This window comes from Andrographis paniculata, unplaced genomic scaffold, assembly GCF_009805555.1.
Source record: "Andrographis paniculata isolate CXL003 unplaced genomic scaffold, ASM980555v1 Contig5END, whole genome shotgun sequence".
NCBI classification, from domain to species: domain Eukaryota; kingdom Viridiplantae; phylum Streptophyta; class Magnoliopsida; order Lamiales; family Acanthaceae; genus Andrographis; species Andrographis paniculata.
Genome location: NW_026137595.1, coordinates 3,361,328 through 3,388,406, shown reverse-complemented (window position 1 = coordinate 3,388,406; position 27,079 = coordinate 3,361,328). Strand labels below are relative to the sequence as shown.

The 27,079-nt window shown below is 34.2% G+C and overlaps 2 protein-coding genes across 2 annotated transcripts; one reads left to right on the top strand and one right to left on the bottom strand.

Moving 5' to 3' along the window:
• Positions 1–1,565: 1,565 nt before the first annotated feature.
• On the bottom strand, positions 1,566–2,990 carry LOC127259127 (omega-hydroxypalmitate O-feruloyl transferase). Its single transcript, XM_051286273.1, has one exon. The coding sequence runs from the start codon at positions 2,988–2,990 to the stop codon at positions 1,566–1,568; it is 1,425 nt and encodes a 474-aa protein (XP_051142230.1).
• A 22,603-nt stretch (positions 2,991–25,593) lies between these two features.
• Positions 25,594–27,079, top strand: LOC127258966 (F-box/kelch-repeat protein At5g26960-like). Its single transcript, XM_051286070.1, has one exon. The coding sequence runs from the start codon at positions 25,633–25,635 to the stop codon at positions 26,875–26,877; it is 1,245 nt and encodes a 414-aa protein (XP_051142027.1). The 5' UTR covers positions 25,594–25,632; the 3' UTR covers positions 26,878–27,079.

Genomic DNA, 27,079 nt, shown 5'->3' with positions numbered 1-27,079 from the left:
TTTATGAACAATCAATTCATCCAAAAATGCTGGGTAAACAAGGATATAACATTTAGATATACTTTATTATTATAAATATACTGCCTATTGTGCCATATAATTTGAATGTATTATTGTAGATATAAAAATTTAGGTAAAAAATAATTGGTAAGTAACTAAAAAATATATCAATAAAAATAATTATTTTTTAATTAAAATTTAAAAACTATAAATTATAGAATTTAAAATATATTTAAAACGTATAATTATATTTCTAAAAAATAATCATACGAAAAAGACAAATAAAAAATTAAAATAAATGATATGAAACAAAAAAAAAAAAAAAAAAAAAAAATCGTAGGGAGGAAACTCCATTGGCTTGGGGGTGTTGATGTGAATCCACGAGACTGAGGAGATCAAAAAACTGATGAAATAAATTAACAAGTATCTTGTTTGAAACACGATTTCCTAGCTAGTAATAAAAAATAAAATGTAGAGTTAGTTTTTCAACACAAAAATACCAAATCACCGAAACCGTAGTGAAGCGATTCACGAATCATTCTTCACACACAAACCCAAACCCACAAAGAACGAATCACGTTTTGGGAACACCCATATCAATTCAGATTTGGGAGTTTGTTCAAAATCGATACCTCATTGCCGGCGCCGGAGTACCATTGCAAGGACGAGACAATGTTGGTGACAACGAGCAAAGGGAAGGCAATTCGGGTGTGTTTACTTGTGAAATTTGAGTTTTGAATAGTAAAATTTTGAATTGAAATAGTTGTTTGATGTAATATAAATATGTATTGATGTGATGTTTTAAATGTAAAATTTAATTTTAATGTAATATAATAAATAAAAAATAGGTATTTGATATAATATTTTTTAGAAAAAAAAAATTAGAATAGTAAAACATAAAACAAAATCACAAAATAAACACAAACAAAATCTTTTATAACATTCCTCACATTCCCATGTCCTAATCCATTATCAAAATCTTTTATGATTTTTTTTCAAACCATAACAATAAATCATGTTTAATATCAACTATTCATTCTCTTCGGTACTCAACCTTTCCTCTTGCAATTAGCAAATTACGTTTCTTTTGGTAAATTCCGAGTCAAATTTAATAGCATGTAAACTAGTTTAAACAAGACAAATTATGCAAGATGAACCATGTGTGATATACAAGATCCGAAAACATCGGAGTTCGAACCCATGATGTTGGTTTAGATTTTATTGCTTTGAATTTTTAAATAATAAAAAGTCGAATTTTAATAGTTGTTTGATATAATATAAATATACATTGATTGATGTTTTGAATAAATTCGTAGAATAATATAAAAGAAAAATTATTTTACTTCTAAATATATAGTAAAAATATGTGATAAAATTTACGTAAGAACACAATAGATGCTTGTGCTGTTATTTTTCTGCATTAACAATTTGCAAGATTTACAAAGTTCCATTCCTCCAACAAATTTGATAATTTAAACGCTGAATATACACAAATTAAATCCATTCATATAAATAAATAAATATATATATATAATAATAATGATATAGGCATATAAGCAAGCAAGCTACCAATGATCCATGAGCAACTCTCTAAACTTGAAGCACGCCCACTCCGGCAAGCATATGCAAACCACCGTAGCCCCGCTGCCCTCGCCGTCCCCGCCGCCGCCCTCCGGCAGGAACACGCACACCTGAGGCGTCGGCGTCAGGTCGATGGGCCCCGCGTACGCCGGCTTCCCCCACCCGAAATCCGCCGACTCATAAATCGAAAACCTCGTCCACTGAGTTATCGTCAGCTTCCCGCCAAACTCGAGCCTCTTCGGCCGATCCACCTCCATGTAGTCCACCGTCGACCTCAGATACTCCTCCGACACCCCCAGCCGCGCGTCCTGCACCAATCTCGCCGTCTCCGACAGCCCCCCGTTCACCAGCCTCTCGACGCTGCTGGTGGCGCACGCCACGCACAGCACGTTGCCGTAGAACCCCGCCGGAATCGGTGGCTCCTTCAGCTTCGGCCGGGCGTTCACTGAGAACGTGAGCCGGAGCTCGTACTCCGGCGGCTCCACGCACAGCGCCTTCACCCACGATCTCCAGACGTGCGCCGCCACGGCGTCGAACGTCGTGAACGACGCGCCGCCTTCCGCCGCCGCCGCCTGAGCCCGCCTCTTCAGACGGGCCTGGTAGTCGCGGCTCAGCCGGTAGCACTTCATCACGGGGCTCCCCTGCCATAGATTCCTCGTCAGCGTCGACCCCTCCTCCACCCGCCGGAACTCCGAGTGCCTGAATTCAATCCTCGGCGGGACACGTGGCAGGAAGATATCCCTTTCCCAGCACGGCGGCGGATTCGCCACCAGAATCCCGGCCCTCGCCGTCGCCGCCCAGGCGCTGAGCAGCTGCATCGCCCCGAAGCCGTCGCAGAGGCAGTGGCACATCCTCAGGCCGAGGCTGAATCCGCCGCAGGCGAATTTGGTGACCTGAGCGATCACCAGCGGCATGTCGATGACTTTGTACTCCTCCTCGTCGGGGAATCTGTAAATCAGCTTGATCCAGGCGGGGTTCGGCATCGATAGGTCGCCGAGATCCGCCAGGGCGACGTCGGAGTGGGCCTCCACCATTAGAGCGCCCTGGTCAGGGCCGAAGAAGACCTCCAGCTTGCCATTTCCGGTCTCTCTCAGCCTGCCGGTGAAGGGATAGTAAGGTATCAGAACCTTTCTCAGAGCTTCTTCTATAACTCCGGCGACGTGTTCGTCTCTCGATTTGGAGTGGTAGAAATAGACGGTGGGTGTGAAGACGCGGACGCCGACCATGTCGTCGAGATTGGAGAGGTAGAGAGTGTGGCGGCGGCGGCGGGCATTGTCGGAGACGACGGGGCCGATTCTGTCGATGGTAAGAGGGAAGTCGAGGAGGGGAAAGTGAAGCTCTCGGACCCATTGATGCTTGGAGAATTCGTCGTCGTTGTCGTCATCAGTTGATTGTTTGCAGATTGACATGACATATGTAGTAGAAGAAGAAGAAGAAGATTAAAAACCCTGTCTTTGTTAATTAATTTGTTTTGGTAATGATGACGATGATGATGAGAGACTAAATAACAATTGTGAAAACATTATCTTTGCCATTTCTTTATATTTAGGTGGGGCTTTGTTAGGGTTTGGATAACCAAAGTTCGACAGAGATGCCACTCTAAATGTATGAATTTCCTATCCCAAAGAAAATGTCGATATATATATATTTGTATATATGTGGCGAATTGATGTTAACATATAATCAAAGTTTCATATTGAATTGGGAATTTTGATGTCAAGGAGTTGAAAAGATTATATTTTATGACATTGTTAGCAGATGATGAGTGACTATATATGTAACCCATGTGTTACGAACAAGATGATGACATAATAACAAAATATATACGTATTTCCTCCTTAAACATTCATTCAATTCTTTTCCAGAAATCGAATAAGTGGTGGTATTGGCTAGAGCCACTTCTCTACAATTCTATTATGGCTAGTGATAGTTCTTCGATTTCAATATTTTGCTAGAACCTCTATGACTATTGATACATAAAGATGATAACTATTTTTAGGCTGCATAACCTCTGGGATTTATTATGCCGACAAAGGATACACAGAGTATAAAAAATTGAAGATCTTATCATTTAGCAATTGAAGACACACTACCAGAATTTTGGAAATGGGACTCGAAAAAAGCTTCCCGATTAATTTCGATGCTACTAAAAAAAATATAAATAGTATTTTATTCTAATTATTTCGAAAATTTCGAGACTATTTTTTATATAAGATTATTTAATTTAAAAGACACCGTAATGTCCGAAGCTATTTCGTAACTATTACTATAAGGTTCGGATTTTCCGAATCCATTTTAAGTGATTTCGAAATTTCCGAAATATTATTATATATATTATTTTTTTTAATTAAAAAAGCTCTAAAATTTCCGAGTCTATTAATTGGTCTTGGGATTTCTAAAACTTTACTTATATATTATTTTTTTAATTAAAAAAATTATTTCAAAATTTCCGAAGCTTTATTATATATTATTTATATTTAATTAATAAAATAGTTTCAAAAACTACAAAGCCTTATTATATATATATTTTTTAATTAAGAAAATGGCTTTGGAATTTTGGAAGCTTTATATATATTATTTATATTGATAAAGCTTTAGAAATTTTAAGACTACAAAATAATTCAAATCGCCCTCCCACCAGGTATGTTTCTTCTTTACTTATTTTCTTGTTCTCCTCATTTTCTTACTTTTTCTTCTCCTCATTCCGGTTCTTCTTCAGCTCAAGAAGCTGCTACGGGAACCGATCGAGCTTTCACTTGTACACCGCCGCCGGAGCTATTGCAGGTGAGCTACTGCTGGAATAACCATCTAAGCCCGCCGCCAATCCTCCGTTGGACCTGCCAATGCTGCCGGAATCGAAGTTTGCCGCCATTCCTTTGCCGGAGCTGCCGCTGCCGAAAATGTCGAAGTTGATGGGAGAATACCGGAAGAAGACAAAAATGCAAACCAAAATCAGATTCGATGTACTCCTTAAGCGTGGTCACGCCTATGAAGGGTGTTCAAACTGTTCCACCAAAACATTTCCCTTCAATCAATTCTCCTTTGTACCAAAGCACGATAAATGATAACCACCAATAAACAACGAAAATAATAATAGGAGACATCAAAACTTTTAACGTAGAAAACAACTTCAAAGTGAAGGATAAAATTCATGAGGTCTATCACCCGACCCAAGGCAAAATTCACTGTATCAAAAGGTTTGTACAATCAAAGATAACCATAACCAAAAGGGCTATAAAACTCCATACCCAATTACAAGAATCGAACCCCAATCACAAGAGATCTCCCAACTATTAACAACCTATTCCAATTCTCAACCAATAAGACTCAAAATCAAATTCAAACAAATAGTGAGAAATCAACGATATCAAAAGCAACATCCGAAGATGACAAGACCGTTGATCGGAACCGAGTTGAAGAAATTCTCTCTTGCTTGTCGATTCTCTCGCGTACGTTGATAGCGATTGTCTCTCTCAAAACCCTACACCCAAATGACCTCACTCCCAACAATGAGGGCTAGAGCAACAATTTGCAAAAAGACTTTAACTCTTTTTGGGCTAACTTGAATTATTGGGAGGCTACACATAGAAGGAACCCAAACCCAACAATTCTCTCCCTTCCGACTATGTGGAGGAGGCGACCAACCCTGCAGCCATCCTGCAAAACTCGAACTTGTCTTTTGGAAGACTTTTAGTGCACATATCCGCACCATTTTCATTCGTGTGGATTTTATCAACTTCAATCAACTTAGAATCCAAAACCTCTCGAATCCAATGATACCTTGTATCAATATGTTTCGATCTTCCATGAAATGTCGGATTCTTGCTAAGATGGATCGCACATTGATTTTCGCAATACAAAATATACTTTTGTTGAGCGAAACCGATTTCACTCACAAAAGTCTTCAACCATAATAATTCATTCCAAGCTTCGGTAGAAGCAATAAACTCCGCCTCGGTGGAAGAGAGTGCAACACATTTCTGCAATCGGGACTGCCATGAAATAGCTCCCCCTGCATTAGTTATCAAGTGTCCAGAAGTAGACTTCCTATTATCAATATCTCTGGCCATAACAGAATCTGTATAACCATCAAGCTCCGGCTTATCAGTACCAAAGCACAACCTCACACTCGAAGTTCCCCAAAGATATTTCATAATCCACTTCACTGCACTCCAATGCTCTTTGCCAGGATTCGACATGAATCGGCTGATAACATCAACTGCATGAACTATGCCCGGCCGAGTACACACCATGGCGTTCATCAAACTTCCAACTACTGAGGCATAAGGAATCCGCTGCATATCTTCCTCTCTTTTCTTAGTAGAAGGACACTGCTTCTTCACACTTAATTTAAACGAAACATCAAGCGGGGTAGAAGTAGCTTTGGTCTTGTCCATGTTGAACCGCTGCAACATTTTTTCGATATATTTTTCTTGGGATAACCATAACTTTGTCTCTTCCCTGTTCCGAGAAATATACATCCCAAGAATATTTCTAGCTGGCCCCAAATCCTTCATCGCAAAATATTTGCTCAACTCTTTCTTCAAATTATTTATTTTCGAGGCTGAAGAGCCTACTATGAGCATATCATTTACATAAAGAAGTAAGATGATAACATCAGTACCTAAGACCACTGCACGAAAACACAAGGGCGGCATCAATCTTCTTGTACCCTTGTTGAATCATAACAGATTTGAATTTCTTGTACCACTGTCTCGGAGTCTGTTTAAGCCCATACAAGTTTTTTTTTTTTTTTTTTCAATCGACATACATGGTTCTCCTTCTCTTTCACCACAAAACCTCTAGGCTGCTCCATATAAATTTCTTCTTCGAGGTCACCGTGAAGAAACTCCGTGTTGACATCCATTTGCTCCACTTCTAAGTCAAGACAAGCAGCCAAACCCAAAATAACACGAATAGAAGTTATCTTGACAACCGGTGAAAAAATCTCCTCAAAATCAACACTATGTTTTTTACTAAAGCCTTTCAGAACAAGCCTGGATTTATATCGATGAGAGGATAAGTGTTATTCATGCTTCACCTTATAGATCCACCTATTTTTCAAGGCCCTTCTATCACTTGAAAGCTCAACCAACTCATATGTGCCATTAGCATGTAGGGATTGCATTTCATCTTTCATAGAAACAATCCACTTTCCTTTTTCAGGACTCTGAATAGTTTTTTCATAATCCTCAGGCTCTCAATTCTCGGTCAATAGCACATACTCCGTAGATGAATACCTAGTGGAGGGTTGTCTATCTCTGGTAGACCTTCTCAATGAAGATTCTGACATATCCATCGAATTCTCAGAATAATCCAGACTAACATCAACATCATCAATGGCATCAACGCTGAAAGACTGATGTTCATCACCACCCAATTTTGGTGTAAGAACTCGATCCAAATAAATCAAGTATTTATTTTGAACATTTGGCTTATGGTCCGTCTCATTGTCCTCAATCGTTTAATCCTCTATGAATACAACATCACGGCTTCTGACAAGCCTTTTCTCAATAGGATCGTAACACCTATAGCAAAATTCATCATCACATAGCCAATAAAAATGCATTGTCGAGTCTTAGCATCCAAAATTTACATATTCTTAAGGTGTTACAACAAAGAAGAAGGTGTATGATTTATCCAAACTTAAGAGGAAAAAAAAAAGTATATATAAAGGTTGTATACTTAGAAAGCAGCACTATCTATCATTTTCTAAGGAAGGTACGTGGAGCCAACTTAGCTATACCCAAGTGGTGGAATCCTTATGATCCAGGTTCGAATTTGAATAGTCCCAAAAAATTGTATGTGTGTGCGTCGTTGTTGTCCTATGAAAACATCTAAAATTGAGTTTGAACCCGGGCATCCAATTGAATAAAATATTGATGGGTGATCATGAAAAAAAAAAAAAATAGATGATCATTCACGATAATGGTTCACCAAAGGAAATGAATTTGGGGCTGATGTTATGTATACATCAGTTTATTTGCTTAACCAGTGTTCAAAAAAAGTTGTTTGAAATCAAACTTGGGTGATCATTACCAGGTTCAAATTCAAGCAATTTGGATTTGTTCCTATAGAAGTTTCGACAACTAATGTATGTTTATAATATTTGCAATTTTTGTATTCTTGAACTTAAAAGTTTTGAAGAGATTTCAAAGATCCGGAGTGGAGAAATGCAATAGAGGATGAAATTTCCGCAGTTGACAAGAACCAAATATGAAAATTGGTAAAAAAAAATCTCAAGAAAGTATATTGTTGGCATCAAGAGGTGAACAAAATCAAATTAAATTAATATGAATCAATTCACAAGAAGAATACAAGACCTTTGGATAAGAGCTATTTATAGTAGTCCGGCATTTTCTTTACAAAAACTTTTGCACATATTGCTTTTAGGTAACTATTTATATGGCTATTCAAAGTGATTGGAAATTATATCAACTAGAAGTCAATTCAGTGATTCAAAACAATACTTTGAAGAAAGAGATATAGATAGCACATATTTAGAGTCTTATTAAAGAAAGCAATGAATATTAAATTACGGATTAAACAAAGTGCTACATGAGTTAAAACAAACACCGGTTGCGTGGTTCTGTGAAACTGATTGTTATTTCAAGAAAGCAAGGTTTTAACAAAATCACGAGTAAGCAAACATCATATGTGAAGAGCCAACGTATTTCTACTATTATTATCACCTTATATGTTGATGATTTTTATACAAGTGACAATGAGAAGATGATAGATAGATTTAAAAAGAAAATGACAAAGAAATTTATTTATTTAGCGTGGGTATTTATTAATACGGTGATGGTATCTTTTTATGCAAAAATAAAAAAATAAAAAAAAAAAGTATACTAAAGATATCTTTAGAAAATTTTATATGTCTGATTATATTGTTTTTATTGTGAGTGAAACTTTTACTAAGAAAGATAAGATAAAAAAATATGATTACACTTTATATAAAAAAAATATATGAGAAATTTACTTTAGCTTATAAATACGAGATTGAATATTATATTTGCATTAAGCATATTGTCTAGACTTATGTTTGTGATACATCAAATGAACAGTAAAAAATAGGATCAATTTTGGAAGATACGACTCTCCATTTGGTTGGTTTTTTTTTTTTTTTTTTTATGACGTGGGAACCCGCAGCCGCTATCCGAAAGTGTGCACTGGATATACCTCCGGTCGAACCTAATATCCTGCAAATCAGGTCCGACGGAAAAGACACACTATGTATTAATGATTTGAAAAGCAAATACGGCTAGCAATTCTTTTCTTAGAACAAATTTCATTTTTTGAGCATCAAAAAAACAATAAATTGTGGTAAAATCATTCATGGAAGTTGAGTATGTCACAGCAAATTTGGCAAAAACACATGAAGTTTGGCTTCAAATGATATTTAAAAATATTTGTGACATACAAAAATAATCAATTCTAATAGTTTGTGATAATAAGTTTGTAATTGACATGAAAAAAGGTTCTAGTTCACACAGTCCGACACATCATATTATCATTCAACATCATTTTAGCAGGGGCATTGATGAAGATTTGTAATAGAACATTGCATTAGAGAAAATTAAATCACAAAATTTTTATCAAAAAGTTTCTGAATGCAAATTCGTTTTTTTTTTTTGGGAAAAAAATTAAAGTTTTTAATGTGTTAGAATTAATGTTTTTAACATAAAATTTTATATTGAATTAGCAATTGATTTTGAGAATTGAAAAAGTTATAATTAACATAATTAAATATTGATAAATGATGAGTCATAATCGGAGTAATTCATATTCTATTTTTTTTTATGACGTGGGAATCCGCAGCCGCTGCTCAAAAGTGCGCACCGGGTAAATACCCAACCGAACCTAATACCCTGCAAACCAGGCCCGCCAGACTAATTCATATTCTATTTAAATATATAACTCATGTCCTATCAATAGCAAGTAATAAAACATATGAACATTTTCCTTCAAATATTCATTAAATTCTTTAAAAAATAAAAATCCAAAAGTACATTTTTGTTTATAAAATAATTTTAAAAATTTTAGTACTACAGTATTTAATTTTTTTTTAAAAAAAATCTCTATCTTAAATTTATTATATATATATATATATAATATCATATCAATTTTTTTAAAATTTTAAAACTTTGTAACTTTAAAAAATTAATTGTAAAACGCTATATTTGAAATAAGAAGTTCTTTGCACTTTATTGTGTTGAATATCAAAGTCTAATCGCATTTGTTATAATAGTTATTTTAATCTTATTATCTTATTTTATTCACATTATATTCATATTAATATTTAAATTAATTTTTTTAATACTCTTGTAATATCATTATCTTTATAAGTTATTATTTTTACTATTTTATAAAATTTGTTATACTATTTTATTTATGTTTATATATTTGTATTATCTAATAATATATTTAAATTTTAAGATATTAATTATATAGATTATGATAATGTTATAATAATTTTTAAATATTAAAATTATTTGAATTTATAGGATTAGTTATATTTGAAAATTTAAATATAAAATTTTTTTTAAAAAAATAAATATTGAAGTTTGATATAAAAAATTAGAAAAATTTAAATAATTAAAAATATTGTAGATAAACATGATATTTTAAATAAATTTGAATTATATTTGTACATATAAATTATCGATAAATTTTAAATTTTGAAATTGATTATTTTTTATTATTATTTTATTAGAGATAATCAATTCCTAAAAAATTATGAGTGTGTTTTTTAGGGGGTTTAGGGAAATTTGTATTTGGGTTTGGTTTTTATTTGAATTTTGAGGTGAGTTTAAATTTTAATGTTTCTTTTGTCTTTAGGTTTGGCTGGGGTTCGAGGAGTTTTGATATGATTGATTTGATGAGTAATAAATATAATAATATAAATGTGTATTGATTTGTATAATTTCATTATAAATTTATATTATATTTACATATAAATTTCTAAATTTTTATTTATCTATATTTAAAAAAAAAAATTATTCTCTAAAAAATGACATATATATTGTATATATTTTTATTAATTTATACATATTATAAAAATTTTAATTTATATTTATAATTTAAATTTAAAAAAAAATAAAAAAATAAAAAAATAAAAAGAAAAAAAAAAAAGACAGGCTATCCCTCAAGCCGTCCAACTGTTTGCACAGTAATTCAGCCCAAACCTAGACTGAAAAAACACAGACCGAAAAAACACACCCTATAATACGTGGTTTATTTTTATTTAATAACGATAATAAATTTTATTAAAAGTCAAAGTTGCTAAGATAAGACGAAAACATATTATCTAAAGTAGCAGTAAAAATACAAAATAAATATAACTAAGTTTAGCGGATAGATTAATAAATTTAGGCAAAATAGCATAAAATTCCCATGTGGTTTGGTGAATTTGCTGAAAATCGTATGTGGTCTGAAAATTTTATAAAATCTATTTGTGGTTTCTAAAATGTTGCGCATTTGTCATCTCCTTTTAAATTGCAGTAACGGTGTTAAATTTTTATACACATTGACCGTTATACCCCTGTCTAAATTAGCTTTCTTCTTCCTGACATGTTCGTCCCTTAACCATTTCTTATTCTCCATCCATTTTTTCCCTCTCTTCCCTCTTTCCCTCATTTCTTCTTCCCTCCTTTCCGCATCTTCTTCTTCTCTCTCTATTTACATATTTTTCTTCTTCCTTTCCCCCTCATCTCTCTCTATATATATTTTTCTATCTCTGTGTATAAAATACATTTTGCAACGACACTCATTATTCTAATTGCATTGTAACATCAAATCTTGGTGTAATTTAAATAAAAAAAACATATTGTAAATCCTCAATTCAAAACACACAGAAAAATAGAATTTGGGAATGAAGAATTAGAAATCTGTGAGGATAAAAAAAAAGAATAGAATTAAACAATAATTTTTTTAATATTAAATCAAATAAATTTCTTCAAAATAGACGTAATGAAAATCACCCAAAAAATATCTTGTCTCATATTTCCAATTCTGTTTAGGCGCAATCTTGCCAGTCCAATTTCGAAAAAATCGTACCTGACCCGACCCGTAATCCGACCCATAACAACGCAGAACTAGATATAGATGGGTAGCCTGAGATGGTTGATTGTTTGGTCTGGGCGAAAAACAAGAATATGCTCGTGGTGGTCGGACTCGGTGTGGGCGGTGGAGAGAAGAGGCTGAGGCAGCGGCTAAAATAGGGAGGAGCGAAGTCTTACTTATCATCAGAAGAGAAAATCCAGTGAGACTGGAAATCTCCAAATTAAGGCGCAGGAGGAGAAGAGGGATAATTAGGTAAATTATTGGAGAATGAAGGGTAATTTTGTAACTTTCCTTTATTTATTATGTAAATTTTCAATAATACACGTTGTGATCACGCATACAATACAATCTTCGTTAAATATCAACGGTGGAGTATTTTTTGCAACATTTTAAAAACCAGAAGTAGGTTTTATGGAATTTTCGGACTACATGGGGTTTTAAGCAAATTCACCAAACCACTGGGGGATTTTATACTATTTTACCATAAATTTAATTTAAAGAAATTAATTAATAAATTTATTGAACATATTTTTTCGTTCAATTGGAATAAAATCCTTTTGTGCAATAATAAATTGTGATTCAGTCCATATTCTAATATGTTTAGTCTGCACTCCCCACTTTACATAATTGATTTCATCCAACTTCATGCCCTATTCTTCCTTTTTCTTTTTTACCCTCAACCTCTGTCTTCTTTACAACAATAATTTTGTTCATACAGAAATCCGACGTTTATCGCGGGCACTCGAACTTGGCATCTCCAGCGAAGACCCATTTTCTCTCTCCTTTTGGTTTTCGATCTCCGACTCTATTATATTCTTCAGCCCAGTTTGCGAAATTATTGTTTCACGCCACGGTGAGCCATCGGAGGAGAATTCTAATCAGACAGTCACCCACGCAAACTTGCTCGTTGTCCCAATCGACGCCGGTCCACCACATCGCTGCCTTGATGCAGCGCCGTGCTATGATCCAGTCCTACTTCCCTTCTGCAAGTGCCGTCGACGCCGACGGCCTCCGCTGCGCCCAGGTCCGCCGGCTCCTCTGGTTGTATATTCGCCATTGTCTTTGCGTAATTTACAGAAGTTTTTGAAATCAATATTATCAAAGGTTTTTTTTTTCATTTTATTTATTAAGTTTTTAATTTTGGATTATGAATTGGTTGAAGTTTGAGTAAAGTCATTGCTTATTTTTGTTGAAATGATTGGCTATCTAAATCTAATTGGGTCACTGGATTTCGGTATTGATGATGTTCATTAGTTTTATGAAGTATATTTGTTTAGAAAGTTGTAATTGAGCTACATAGTTTGTTCATCGGTTAGGAAAATGACTACATGTTGTTTATATTTATGACCGGATGTTGTTCATTCACATATAATTTACAATTTTCAAACTAATTATCGATATGAGGACCGTTATGAATACTACAAACAAGGTTTTTATTTTAAATTCTTACATCACCAAATTGTTATATTGAAGTCTAGCTAGATTTTAGTGATTTTGTATATCATTGTTCATGGTGAGTAAAAATTGTTATTTTGTGTAGGATTTATCGGTCTTGATAGAGAAAGAAGAAAACAGTTTAAAATTATTTCGATGAAGAGGGAAGAAATCAGTTTCAGACACAACCGATGAAAGTGCAATAAGCGGATACCGTAGAACTTTTAAATTTTTAATTTTTGGTTTTGATAGGATGTGAAATAATCATTCGTGTCTATGTAGCTTTCATGTAAAGAAGCAATATTATGAGTCCCAGCAGGTAAAATAGTCACAAAAAATACAATCGTTGTAGCCGTCATTGTAGACTTTGTAAATGGGTCATTTTTTGTTTTGATAGGATGTTCCTTTTGACATGTAATAATTTTGGCTTGTTAGATATAATTTCTTATTGTAGGTAAATATACAAACTAGAAGCATGGTTGCATAGAACCACATTTGAAATTTCTATGTATTGTGGTATATGAACACGACCTACGGGTATGTGAAATGCTCTTTTATATGTGATATAATGACAACATAGTTTTCTGAAAACGTAACAGAGGTACACGAATGGCCGGTGAGTCAAGTTTTATTATTTGAGAGAGTATATAATTGATGGCGCAAAGCACATGGACGTGTTAGCCTACTACCAACCTTAAAATTAATCTAAATTTATGCTAATTAATTATCCAAATGGGAGAAAGTAACTGTTAAATTTTTGCATTTGTTAGACCCATACGAAGATGATTATAAACTCATGTTCTAATCGGAATCTATCAAGCTCATTTTTGGTCATCGAGCATATCCATACAAGTATTCACAAAAAATATGTAAATATATGTTAATTAGTTTTCTAAATGGAAAAAAGTGACTATTACATTATGTTGCATTTGTTAAACTCATATAAAGAGGATTCTGAATTCTTATTCTTTTAGGAATCTATTGAGCTCACTCTAGGCCCTTGACTACATCTACATGAGCATTCATTTGAAATATATAGATTTACAATTACCCACCTATATTATAAGGTCGCATTCTTTATTTACATAAAAGTGGAGCTCAAATACATAATTCGGTTATAATTGGTACATTAAAATAAATATGGGGTATATAAGAGCCGTACTAGAGTACTTGTTTTCTCAACTGATTTACTATTTTTAAAAATGTTCTTGACTTGTTACTTGAGTATATGAGTGTCCGATAATTTGGATTACTATGTTATGGGTCAAAATATTTCAGAAGAGAAGTATTTATCTTATTATATGGAAAACACTCGAAGTCTTAGTAGTATATTACAGCTTGCCTTTTCAAAAAAGTACTACCTTTGCCTTGTGTTACTTCGTGAGAGAGAATTCAAGTTGCATCAACTGTTAATTAATTCGTAGCATCACTCATGTAGCCTAATAATGAAATTTTTTTTAACTAACTCGTTTATGACTTGGTTCACCATCCACAAGTAAAGATTGAATATTTATTGTATATGTATGATGGTGTTTCCCTACAACTATTAGTATGTGTTGTTTACCTATCTGTTACAATTCAGAGAGTTGCGGAAACATTATCATGATGAATTCATCATAGGTTACCAACAACAAGTGAATATTTCGAATAAAAACTAATCGGTTTTCCAAGCACAAGTTACCAGGGCATATGGACACTTTATTGAAGCATATGCCACTATTATTGTAAGTACGTGAGATATGCGCCAGGGTATTTCGGTATTTGATGCAAGTATGTAAATATGTGCTCCGGGTACAAATATTGATATTCAAGGTATAAATAATGGTTGCTTAGGTATTATCTATATAGTAGCAAGTATCCTTGAATGTGATCGATTTCAGTCAATCTCTTGACTGAGAAGGCAATTAATAGGCTCGGTGAGAGCATTTCCTCTATTAGTCCCGTTGAAAAGGTTTGTGCATGATACATCTACATTCAACAACTCATGCCACACTTTTCAATGGTAAGACCATAAAGTATGTAATGCTATTTGTATTTTTCTTATATTTCATTTGCATCATCCCTTATGTATTTTATGTTATGCATAAAGTTGTTAAAACAAATGAATATTAATTCTCCACTTCAAAATAGTGTGTATTAGATGAATGATAACCACAAACAGAATCAATCATAACATTTAGTCTAATACATTCTAATGTCTAAAAACTTCTCTATTAAATTATTGTAAATTTGTACTATTTGCATTTTAATATTCTTTATGAATGGATGAGATACTATCATGTTAAATTTATCCTCAGTTACCACTAACATTTGGGTATATGATACCCAAAATGTTGATTTCTCAAGTAGTAGTTCCCTAGGCATATATATTCGTTACTGAAGCATATGACATCATTAGTATAGGTACGTACGATCTGCGCTCGGGTATATCGATATTTGATTTAAGTATGTAAGAATGTGTGCAGGGTACAAACACCGACATACAATGTATGCATGATGATTGCTTAGATAGCAGGTATCCTTGAGTGTGATCGATTTCAGTCAATTCCTGACATATGAGATGAGGCAATTAAGAAATCCACTTAAAACACTTCCTCTGTTAACTTCGGTGGAAAGGTTTGTGTGCAGGCATAGTAGTCGGCATACTACAAATAATATGATTATGTATTCTAAATATATGTATTTAAAAATATTGTATGATAATTAAATTAAATTTTATGATGCTAAAATTTATAAAATTTTAATATTAAATTAAATAATATATATCACAAATATATTTTTTGAAATTAATAAAATGATTTCGAAGAAATAAATTTATATTTATATTTTTTATACTTCCAATAAGTGTGTGTGATTATTGCGATTTTCATGCTCTCGTACTCATTTATTAATATTGTCCTAATATTTTTTTTGTAATTTCTTAAAATAAAATATATAAAAATCAATTTAATAAAAATATTACACAATTTATAAAATTATTACTAATTTTAATATAATTTAAAATATTAAATATTAAAAAGTTACTTTATATTTTTTTAATTAATTTAAATATTAAAATCATACATTTTCTACTCACTAGATTTATTAAATATTCTCTCCGTTTGTTAATTATGCATTTTTCTTGAACACAAAAATTAAGAAATAATAATATTTTTATATAAAAGTGAAGTGGGTAAAAAGTAATATAAGAGTATTATAGAAAATTTATTAAAAAAAATTGATAAAAGAAATTATGTCATGTAAGGTGGGTAAATATCCAATCGGAACCATTAAACTGTTGAACCGAACCGAATTTTCGATTAATTGAGCAACTTCAGTTTGAATACAAATACTGCATATTTGATATTTGTTCGATTCAGTTAATTTCAGTTTTTATTTCGATTAAACAAACAAAATATATTTATATTATTATATTTTTTAAATTCATATTAATAATTATATTATATTAGGATTCAGATTGATTCAATTAGGTTCATAAAAAATACAGTGGCAAATTCGTTGTTATTTACTAAAATGAGGGTAATAAAATTGTGAGTGAATAAAATTGTTTATTATATATAAGTTTAACGGACAGCCAATGAAATAAATCTGACATAATTATAATTGACGTAAGAAGTAATATTTTTAAATAGTTATACAATTTGATTTTAATCGATAAATAAAATTATTTTTTAACTATTAATACAAAAGATAAAAATATAAATAATTACATTTATAAATATTTATAATTTCAATTGGTGTTTTTATTTTATTTATTTTAAAATACTCAAGGAAATGTACCTATAAAATATATAAAAGGATACATCCTTTTACATCCTTCAGCAACGTTCTAGTGAAGTCTGAGTAACTAGATTCAGCAACGTTCTAGTGAAGTCTGAGTAACTATGTACGAGTTAGCAAATAATTTTTTAGAGTGTTCCAAAGTCCTTACTTCTTAATTTCTGTGAGTCTATATATTTCAATCAAATTAGTTTATTACCATAAGTTTGTCCAAGTTGTGTCAAGTCTAAGTTTGTTCATTTAAGAATGTTGTTATGATAAATCATCAGTATATTCAAAAGATGTCAATCTGAGTCCATTAAAATACGACTGGAAAGCCTAAGTTAAGACCGTAATGTTCTCTACAAAACATTGATTCAAGACTGAAATGCTTTGATATTAATACCTTAATTATAATAATCTAACATCCCTTCTCCTACGGACTGGCAAGGCCAGACCACTAACTTAATAACCTAACATCCCTTCCCCCTTGGACTGGCAAGGCCAGACCACTAACACTAATCTTGCTTTTATCTAATCTTATATATTCTATATCCTTTTATATCCTTTTACATCCTTAGATTCTGTGGACTCTTGGTATCAGAGCCAAGGGGCGTGTAAAAGGTGTTCATTAGTGTTCATTTGTGTTTTTCAGGAAAATTCCGAGATATTTGCCGAAGGAAAACCAGGACAAGCCAGGTACGCCTTATGTCCTTTATACCCTTAGGATTGTAAGTTTTTTCTTGAAATATACATTTAAAATCTTATGGGTTCTTTTTTTCAACGATCTGTCTCTACCATGTCCACAAATAGCTCATCTAGTTATAAGAAATTAGTCTGTTATGAAGAAACTATCATTGAAAGCTTTAACAAATCTATTGATGATTGGACCATACCAAAGATCTCAAAAAATGAAATATATGAAACCTCTAGATTCCTCTCTTGGTCTACTGACTTAGCTATTAAAACTGAAGAAAGAGATATCCAATTATCAAAACCCTTTGAGACAATCACCTTACTTTCACAAAATTCTTTAGATAAACACTCTTCTAAGGGTTATAAATACATACATATTGGGTTAGTCCAAGTTGGTATAAAACTACTGACAAAAGAAGGTCTTGATGCTTCAATCCTTTCCATACTTAAAGACGCTCATTTTACTAACTTTGATGAATCTCTTCTTAGTTCAGTTGAATCTAGTCTTTGCACAGGACCCATTTCCTTCGATAGTTATCCTAACTTGACTATCTCTCTACGTGATAAAACGTATTAAAATCCCTAGTACTACAAATTAAAACTCATAACTATAAAATGTTAGAAGGATCCATCCCTGTAGCTATAGTATACAGAATTTACTACAAAGCCATTTTATCATCCTTTGCTACAAAAGTTAAATTTCATAGTAAGAGAGGAGAAACACTTCTTCTCCAAACAGACTTAAGCAAATCTAACGCTGTAGTCTCAAAATCTATTCAGTGGAAGGATGTCTCTCTTCCAGATGAATGGGTTTTAGAAGACGCGGTTGAACCTAAAAAAACCATTATTTCCTACTCCAAACCCTCATCTTAAAACCATATCCCAAAGTAGCAGTGGAGAAGTTAGACTCTCTTTTCACAGAAACCCAAAATCAGACTATAATTATGACAATAACTCTACATATTTTGATACAAATACCATTGATTTAGGAAGAGTTTCCCAACTAAATAGTCCAACTAAACCATCCAGATTTTCCACCTCAGATATCCCAACCTCATCCCTAAAAGAAGTAAATTTCTCTTCATCAATACCTAAATCTATTTACACTCGTAGAGACAATGAACTTTTACACGAACCAACTAGTCCTACATTTTCCTCAACAACTGAAAATGTTAACGAATTGAACACTATAGAAAAAGAATTTTCGATAGATAAAACAGTTTTTCATAATGAGTTCTATTCTCCAAAAAATTATAAAAAGCGAAACTGGTTCTTTAAAAACTTTCTTGATGATAAAAATAAAATACAAACATTATTTTATAACTTTATCTCAGAAACAAAAACAATAATTCCCTTTTTTAACTGGTTTGAATTCTATCAAACCACTTACCCAGTTCAAAAAACTTTTTATCCTATTACCCAGAGAAAACCTACTTGGGAAACAATTAATGGTGAAAAAACCTTTAATACCAATCATCCACCTCTACAAGTTTTGAAGTTTTCTATCAAGATCAACAAATAAACACTGCCCCTTTAAAGCAAGTTAACGAGGATGACAAGATCAATATAAAAAATTTAATTGGTCAAACCAACTACACCAACATTAATTTAAATACAATCGGAAAACAACTCGAAAGAATTGAATCTCATATTTTAGATACACAATTCACAACACTGTATAAACCAAATCTACACATTTCCCCTGCCAAAAAACCTCTTTTTAAGCCTTTCCAAATCTCCAAAGAAAGTACGCAAACTCTTATACAAGGAAAATCCGATTTTATTAAAGAACTTCAATCCCAACTTTCACGAATAAGCACCACCAACGCCGAATACGCTCCTGATACACCATCATCTTCTCGCTTAAATGTCATTTCTTCACATCAAACTGGAATAAATTGGGATGCACAACCACTCCATCTTACCTCTGTCTTTCAGTCTGTCCCTCAAACTCGTTTTAATTCTTCCTCCTTATATAATTGGAATCTTGATGGATTAAGAGAACATCAAATCATACTTCTGTTACAACAAATGACTATGGCTGCTAATGCCTATAGAACACAAGGTCATATACAAGATAGGGCTATTGCTGAAGTTTTAATAGCTGGATTCTCAGACCAGTTAAAAGGATGGTGGGATTCATACCTCACTTATAATCAACAACAAGATATATTAGATGCTATTAAATTAGATGAATACGAAACTCCTATCTTAAATGAATCGGGTGATACTATACAAGATGTTGTATCCTCTTTAATCCAGATTATATAAATACATTTTTTAGGAGATCCCACCCATATTAAAAATAGAAATACTGAACTTTTATCCAACCTCAGATGTAAAAAACTTAGCGATTTCCCTGATTACAAAAGAGATTTTCTTGATAGCCTACTAACTCGTGATTACTCAAACTAACCATTCTGGAAAGAAAAATTTCTCGCAGGATTACCAACATTATTAAGAGAAAAAGGTCCGAAATAAAATCAAAACTTCATCAGGATCACAAATCATAAATTATGATAGTTACACTTATGGTCAATTAATTAGTATAATAACAGAAGAAGCACTTCGTATATGTCAGGATATAAAAACACAAAAACACCTAAAATGGGAACTTAGACAAACAAAAACAGAATTATGAACATTTTGTAAGAAATTTGAAGCGTGTAGTCCTAAACCCCCTACTGAAAATTGCAATTGTAAAAAAACATCTAAGTCTAATATAAAATATCATAAAAAAATATTATCACAAATGAGATTACAAACCCTTTAAAACCCCTGCATATTATAATAATGCCAAAAGGTATAAAAATACCTCTTAATAATAATTACAAAAGAAAAAACAAGGATCAAATCAAATAATATAGATGCAACAAAATAAGACATATAGCTAAATATTGTAAAATTAGAAGAAAGATTCAAGAATTACAACTTGAAGATGAAATAACTGATAAAATTTATAATCTTTTCTTAACATCTTCTGAGGAAGATGAATCCGAAACGGAAAAAAGATCTTCTGACCCATCTAATGAAGAAGAAAATATATTCAACATAGAAAATGATGAAACTTCAATAGATTCTTCTAGCACAGACTTATCTATCAATACAATAACACAAGAACAACAAAACTTAATTGATATTATTAAACAAATAGATAACTCAGATGTCCAAAAGACATTTCGAAAAATTACTTCAACAACTAGAAAAAACAACTCACCAACATAACTCTAACCCTCAAACGTATGACTTAACCAAAATATTAGGTAATACAAAAAATATGTTGAAAAATCCCACAGTCTATACCCTTCAAAAGGAAGTAAAAGAGTTAAAATATGAAATCAAAAAAATAAAAGAACAACAATCCCAGGACTCACAAACAATACAAAAATTATCGAAATTATAAACAATAATGATACCGCTAAAACATCTAATGAAACGATACAAGACCAAATCCAATCCATTCAAAACATACCACAAGATTTCCTCTTTGTCCTAAAAGAAATCACCTCCAGAAAATATATAATAAAAATACAAATTGAATTCTCTAAGGGATTTTTTCTAGATACTATAGCACTTTTCGATACTGGAGCCGACCTAAATTGTATAAAAGAAGGATTTGCCCCTACTAAATTCCTCCAAAAAACCCATGCAAAGATAAAAGCAGCAAATAATTCAATACTAAATGTCTCCTCTCGAATCGAAGCTTTTGTAGTAAATGAAGGAATTCATTTAAGAACCTCATTTGTCGTAGTAAAAGATATACATCATATGGTTATTTTAGGAACCCCTTTTTTAAATTTGATTACACCTTATACAGTTGGTCCAAAATCGATCTCATTTACAATAAACAATAAAAAATTATATTTTACTTTTATAGGAAAACCACAAACAACTGAAATAAACTTACTAGAAGCCAGCTCAATCTATTCAGCTTCAATACATAATATTGTACAATAAAAAATGTTTACCCTAAACGAGTTAAAAAATGATATTCATTATAAAAGAATTGAAGCTCAACTACAAAATCCAGAAACCAAATAAAGAATTTCTCATCTGCTTGAATTAATAAAACAACAAACATGCTCTAATCTTCCTAATGCTTTATGGGAACGAAAGAAACATGTTATTATACTTCCTTATGAACCCAGTTTTAGTGAAGATAATATTCCAACTAAAGTTCGACCTATTCAAATGAACCAAGAATTATAAGAGTTTTGTAGAAAAGAAATACAAGATTTAGAAAATAAAAAAATATCAAAATCCAGATCACCATGGAGCTGTGCCGCCTTCTATGTCAACAAGGCCTCTGAAATTGAAAAAGGAACTCCAAGGTTAGTAATAAATTATACACCATTAAACAAAGCTTTAAAATGGATTCGATATCCTATTCCTAATAAAAGAGATTTATTACAAAAGTTATATGATGCTTATATATTCTCAAAATTTGATATGAAATTGGGTTTTTGGCAAATACAAATTTTTCCAGAAGATAGATATAAAACCGCATTTATTGTTCCATTCGGCCAGTATGAATGGAACGTAATGCCTTTTGGATTAAAAAATGCACCTTCCGAATTTCAAAAAATTATGAACGATATATTCAATTATTTCCATAAATTCTGTATTGTCTACATTGACGATGTCTTAATATATTCAAAAACTATAGAAGAATATTTTAAACACCTTCGTACCTTTCTATTAATAACAAAGAAAAATGATTTAGTCATTTCTGAATCTAAAATAAGTCTTTTTCAAACAAAAATAAGATTCTTAGGACACTATATAACACAAGGCACTATTACACCAATTGAAAGATCCCTTCAATTTGCCAATAAATTTCCCGATAAAATTCTTGACAAAAACCAATTACAAAGATTTCTTAGAAGCCTAAACTATGTCTTGGATTTCTACCCAGACATAAATAGAAAAATCAAACTGCTTCACGATAGATTTAAGAAAAATTCACTACCCTGGACAGATATACATACAACACTAATACAAGATATTAAAAAAAGAATTACTGAAATACCATGCCTCCATCTAGCTGACCCAAACCTGCCAAAAATAGTTGAAACAGATGCTTCTGATATTGGCTATGGAGGAATACTAAAACAACTACAATATAATAAGGAAGTCATTATCCAATTTACCTCTGCTCATTGGAATGATACACAAAAAAATTATTCTACTATAAAAAAAGAAATCTTAAGCATTGTTCTTTGTATATCCAAATTTCAAAGTGATTTGATCAACAAAAAATTCCTGCTACGAGTAGATTGCAAAAGTGCAAAAGAAATCCTACGGAAAGACGTTCAAAATCTTGCCTCAAAACAAATCTTTGCCCCCTGGCAAGGGATACTAAACATTTTTTACTTTAACATTGAATACATAAAAGGTGACACTAATTATATTCCTGATTTCTTAACCCGAGAATTTTTACAAAACAGATCAGATGCCGCCGAAACCAGTCAAGCTCCACATCGACAAGACTGACGATGATCACCAAATACCATCCAAGGACGATCTTGAAGATACAGCAACTTCCAAGCCGCCATCCGTAAAATCAACACCAAAATCCCTAAAACAGAGATTTGAAGATGGCGACCCGACAGTAAGAGCAATCAATTCCTATAACGGTAACTTTCAATACTTTGTTACTTTCAGTGATGACACTTCTGACTCGGACAAAAACCCTCTCCTAGCCGAGCCAAATTCCTCAGCCAGAACCTCTACAACAAATTCCTGAGTCCTCAGCCCACAAATACCCGAAAAAACCTCATCTCCTCAGAAAACCTACGGTTGCTACCACTTTAACAAAACCCCCTGAAAACACCTATGTTGCAAAATCCTCTTCATCTACTTCCACAATCCAGCTTACCCAATCCCCGCGAACTGAATGGTCCCTTAAATCCACTTACCAGAATATTATTACCATCGAAAAGGGGTTTGATTCACTTGACCCTTTTGAGACAGCCGAAGAACTTTTTGGAGAAAATAACTTCTACAAAATTTTCGACCATGGGAAAACTATTCTCTACTACCAATCAATCCTCGAAGACATGGCCTCTATAGTTATTAAACATGAAACTTCAAAGACAAACCCCTCCGAAATCCTTTACTCCCAATGCAAAATTTTTCGAGTAATTTCTCCGTCTGACTGGTATGGTCTACCACTTATTGAACCTATTCCATTCTCACAAAGAGTCTCTGACCTACCTTTTGCTCCAAAACACTACAACTACTTTGAATACCAACAAGTCTGGTTTAATTCCTTCTGGCTCACCAACAAATCGATAACCCACACATGGCTCATTTACTTTGACCGAACATTTAACATAAATTCCTCCCCATTTGGTGGTCTACTTGGTGGAATCACCTTGGATCTATCCCTGAAATTCTTCCACCCATCATCTAACAGTCTTTTGATATATTCTCCAACAAATATTGCCCAACAGAGCATGAAAAGAAATATTTCACCCCCTTAGCAAACTTCTGTACAAAATTTTATGCCCTTTGGATTTTTTCTTGGACCCTCGAGATTCATAATGATACACACAAGGTGCTGCGACGAAGGTTTAACGTAAAATGGTGGGAAAAATGTTTGATTGTAAAAAGCATACAGCCAGACCAAATCGAATATTGGATTGCCCAAGATACAAGTGCAAAGCAGATTGCAGCAAAACCATCTAATCCGAAAATAAAATTCCAAGAACAGCGGTCTCATATTACTTCTCTCATCGCAGCCGCAAAACCACCAGAGGAAGCCATTCGAATCATACAAGAGCAACTAGGCTCAGACGATTCAACAAGCCAGTCCAACGACACATGGTTCGGTAATAGTAGAAAGTAAAAAAAAAAAATTAATGCTGACAACATTCCACATCATATGAAAGAGACCATCCGAAGATTAATTGTGACAAAATTTTACTATACCAAGGGAAAAAGACTTTTAAAAAAAATGATGATGAATGAGTTATATCCCTACTATGTACAAATAAACTACTATCTATATTATACATATCCCTACTATTAAAAATACATATATATATATATACACGTACAAATAAACTACTATCTATATTATACATCCATACTATTAAAAATACATATATATACCAAAAATATTATACATATATCCCTACTATTAAAAATACATACGTAGAAATACTCTACTATCTATATACACAAATATTATACATAATATACCCTGACAGGTTTCCACCAGACAGAAAATGAAGTATGGTCGACAAAGATCACAGGTCCAACTTACCAGAAAAGGAATGATGGCCACCCCGACTACCACCACCTTCCGTGTATGGACAAAACTCTCATGACATTTGCACTTCAGTCCTTCTTTATTTGCCGAAAGACCCCTGCCTCCTCCTATATAAGGGCCTTCATTTCTCCAAAGGAGAGGAGGGAGGGAGCACGAGAGTCCTTATTCCTTTCTGAATTCCAGAAGCATTGAAGGTCTAAGAGTGTTCTATATTCTAGTAAAGTCTGAGTAACTAGATTCAGCAGCGTTCTAGTAAAGTTTGAGTAACTAGGTACGAATTAACAAGTAATATTTTAGAGTGTTCAAAAGTCTTTACTTCTTAATCTCTGTTAGTATATATGTTTCAATCAAATTAGTTTATGTACCATAAGTTTGTCCAAGTTGTGTCAAGTCTAAATTTGTTCATTTAAGAATGTCATGATGATAAATCATCAGAATATTCAAAAGATGTCAACCCAAGTCTATTAAAAATACAATTGGAAAGCCTAAGTCAAGACCGTAATATTCTTTACAAAATATTGAATCAAGATTGAAATGCTTTGATATTAATATCTTAATTTTAATAATCTAACATTTCTTTCCCTGCGGCGGGTAAGGCCAGACCACTGACTTAATAACCTAGCATCCCTTCCCTTAGCTGACAAGGAAATGTACCTATTGTCAATGTACCTATCAAATAAATAAAAGTATATTAGTGGAATATTTTTCTTATTTTTTAATAACGTGGAATCGGAAGTGTTAACCAAGTCCTTATATTTTTTTTTTCTTTTTAATATGAATAAGTGGATGGGATGAGCAGATCTCATCATTGATTTTGGGAAATGTCGCCGCGGCATTTCTCATGGATGCTAAAATCTTGTTTCCCCAAGCGTCAACAGCCCCACCAGCCGGGCCCTATTTCCTCCGCCGCCGCCGTCGCCACCGCCGCCGCCCCCGCCCCCGCCACTGCCATTTCTTCCCTTCCCGACGACCTCGTTCTTGAAATCCTTGTGAGAGTGCCTTTCTCCACATTGGCTCGTCTCCCCTCCGTTTGCCGCCGTTGGGCTTATCTTCTCAATTCGTCGGCGTTCCTAACACTCCGCCGCCGGAATGAGGTCCTAATTCAAGCTCTGTTCTCCATTTCGGTTACCGATTCGGCGATATACGCCGCCGTGCTCCGGCTGGACCTCGAATGTGACTGGAATGTATCGTCGTTCGTGCCTTGGAAGGATAATTCCCGCCGTCCGGTACCGGCATTGTTGATGTTCTCGCATTTCAGACTGGTTTCCGTCGGCCGGAAAGTGTACATCGTCGCTGCGGAGGGGATACTGCGCTGCGACACCTGGACAGGGACGCTGGCCTCCAAGGCTGCCATGGCGATTCCGAGGAAGAAATTCGCCGCCGCTGCGGTGGCGGGGAAGATACTCGTCGCCGGTGGTTCCGACCACTCGTCGGCGGTGGAGGAGTACGATCCGGTAACCAATTCGTGGCGCGTCGTCTCCGAATCTCCGAGGAGAAGGTACGGATGCATCGGAGCTTCGGCGGACGGGGTTTTTTACGTCGTCGGCGGACTGAAGATCGGACAGCCGTCGGGAAACGACGTCCGGCCGGCGGCGGAGGCGGCCCACGTGTACGCGAGTTCGATGGATCTATACGACGTCGCGGCCGGGGTGTGGCTGAGGAGCCGGACGGTTCCCGGCGGCGGCTGCGTGATGGCTGCGTGCGCCGCCGATGGCGACGTGTACGTTCTCTCGAGCCACGCGGTGGAGCTGTCGTTCTGGAGATTCACCGGCTCGCGGCGGAACCCTAGATTTGGGGAGTGGCGGCGGATTAAGAATCCGCCGCTGCCGCGGCAGGTGAGTCTGGACGGCAGGGTGCGATTCAGCTGCGTAGGGGTGGGGAAGGCGGTGCTGATGGTCCAGCTGGGCAGTTGCATCGACGATTTGCTGCGGCGGAGCGGGCGGTCGGCGAGGGGGTTCAGGGACGGACTGGTGTTGCTCTACGACTGCGCCGCCGACAAGTGGACCCGAGTCCCGGATTTGCCGGAGCTCATGCGACGCGCCGCCTGCGTGTGCGTCGAGTGCTAACTTGCACCGGTGGGCCCGCCACGGGTCACGCAACGGATTTTGACTACTGTCTTTTTTTTGTTAGAGTCTCGAGGGAGGCTGGCTGACAAGTGCCAGTAATTGGAGCCCTACTAGTAGTATAGTATAGGGGCAATATTGGAATTTGGAGCTTCGTCTAATCAGCGACACATAAAACGCGATTTTATTTATTGTCATGAGTAAA

Coding starts and splice junctions, on each gene's coding strand:
- LOC127258966 (XM_051286070.1), top strand. CDS start 25,633: ATGTCGCCGCGGCATTTCTCATGGATGCTAAAATCTTGTTTCCCCAAG.
- LOC127259127 (XM_051286273.1), bottom strand. CDS start 2,990: ATGTCAATCTGCAAACAATCAACTGATGACGACAACGACGACGAATTC.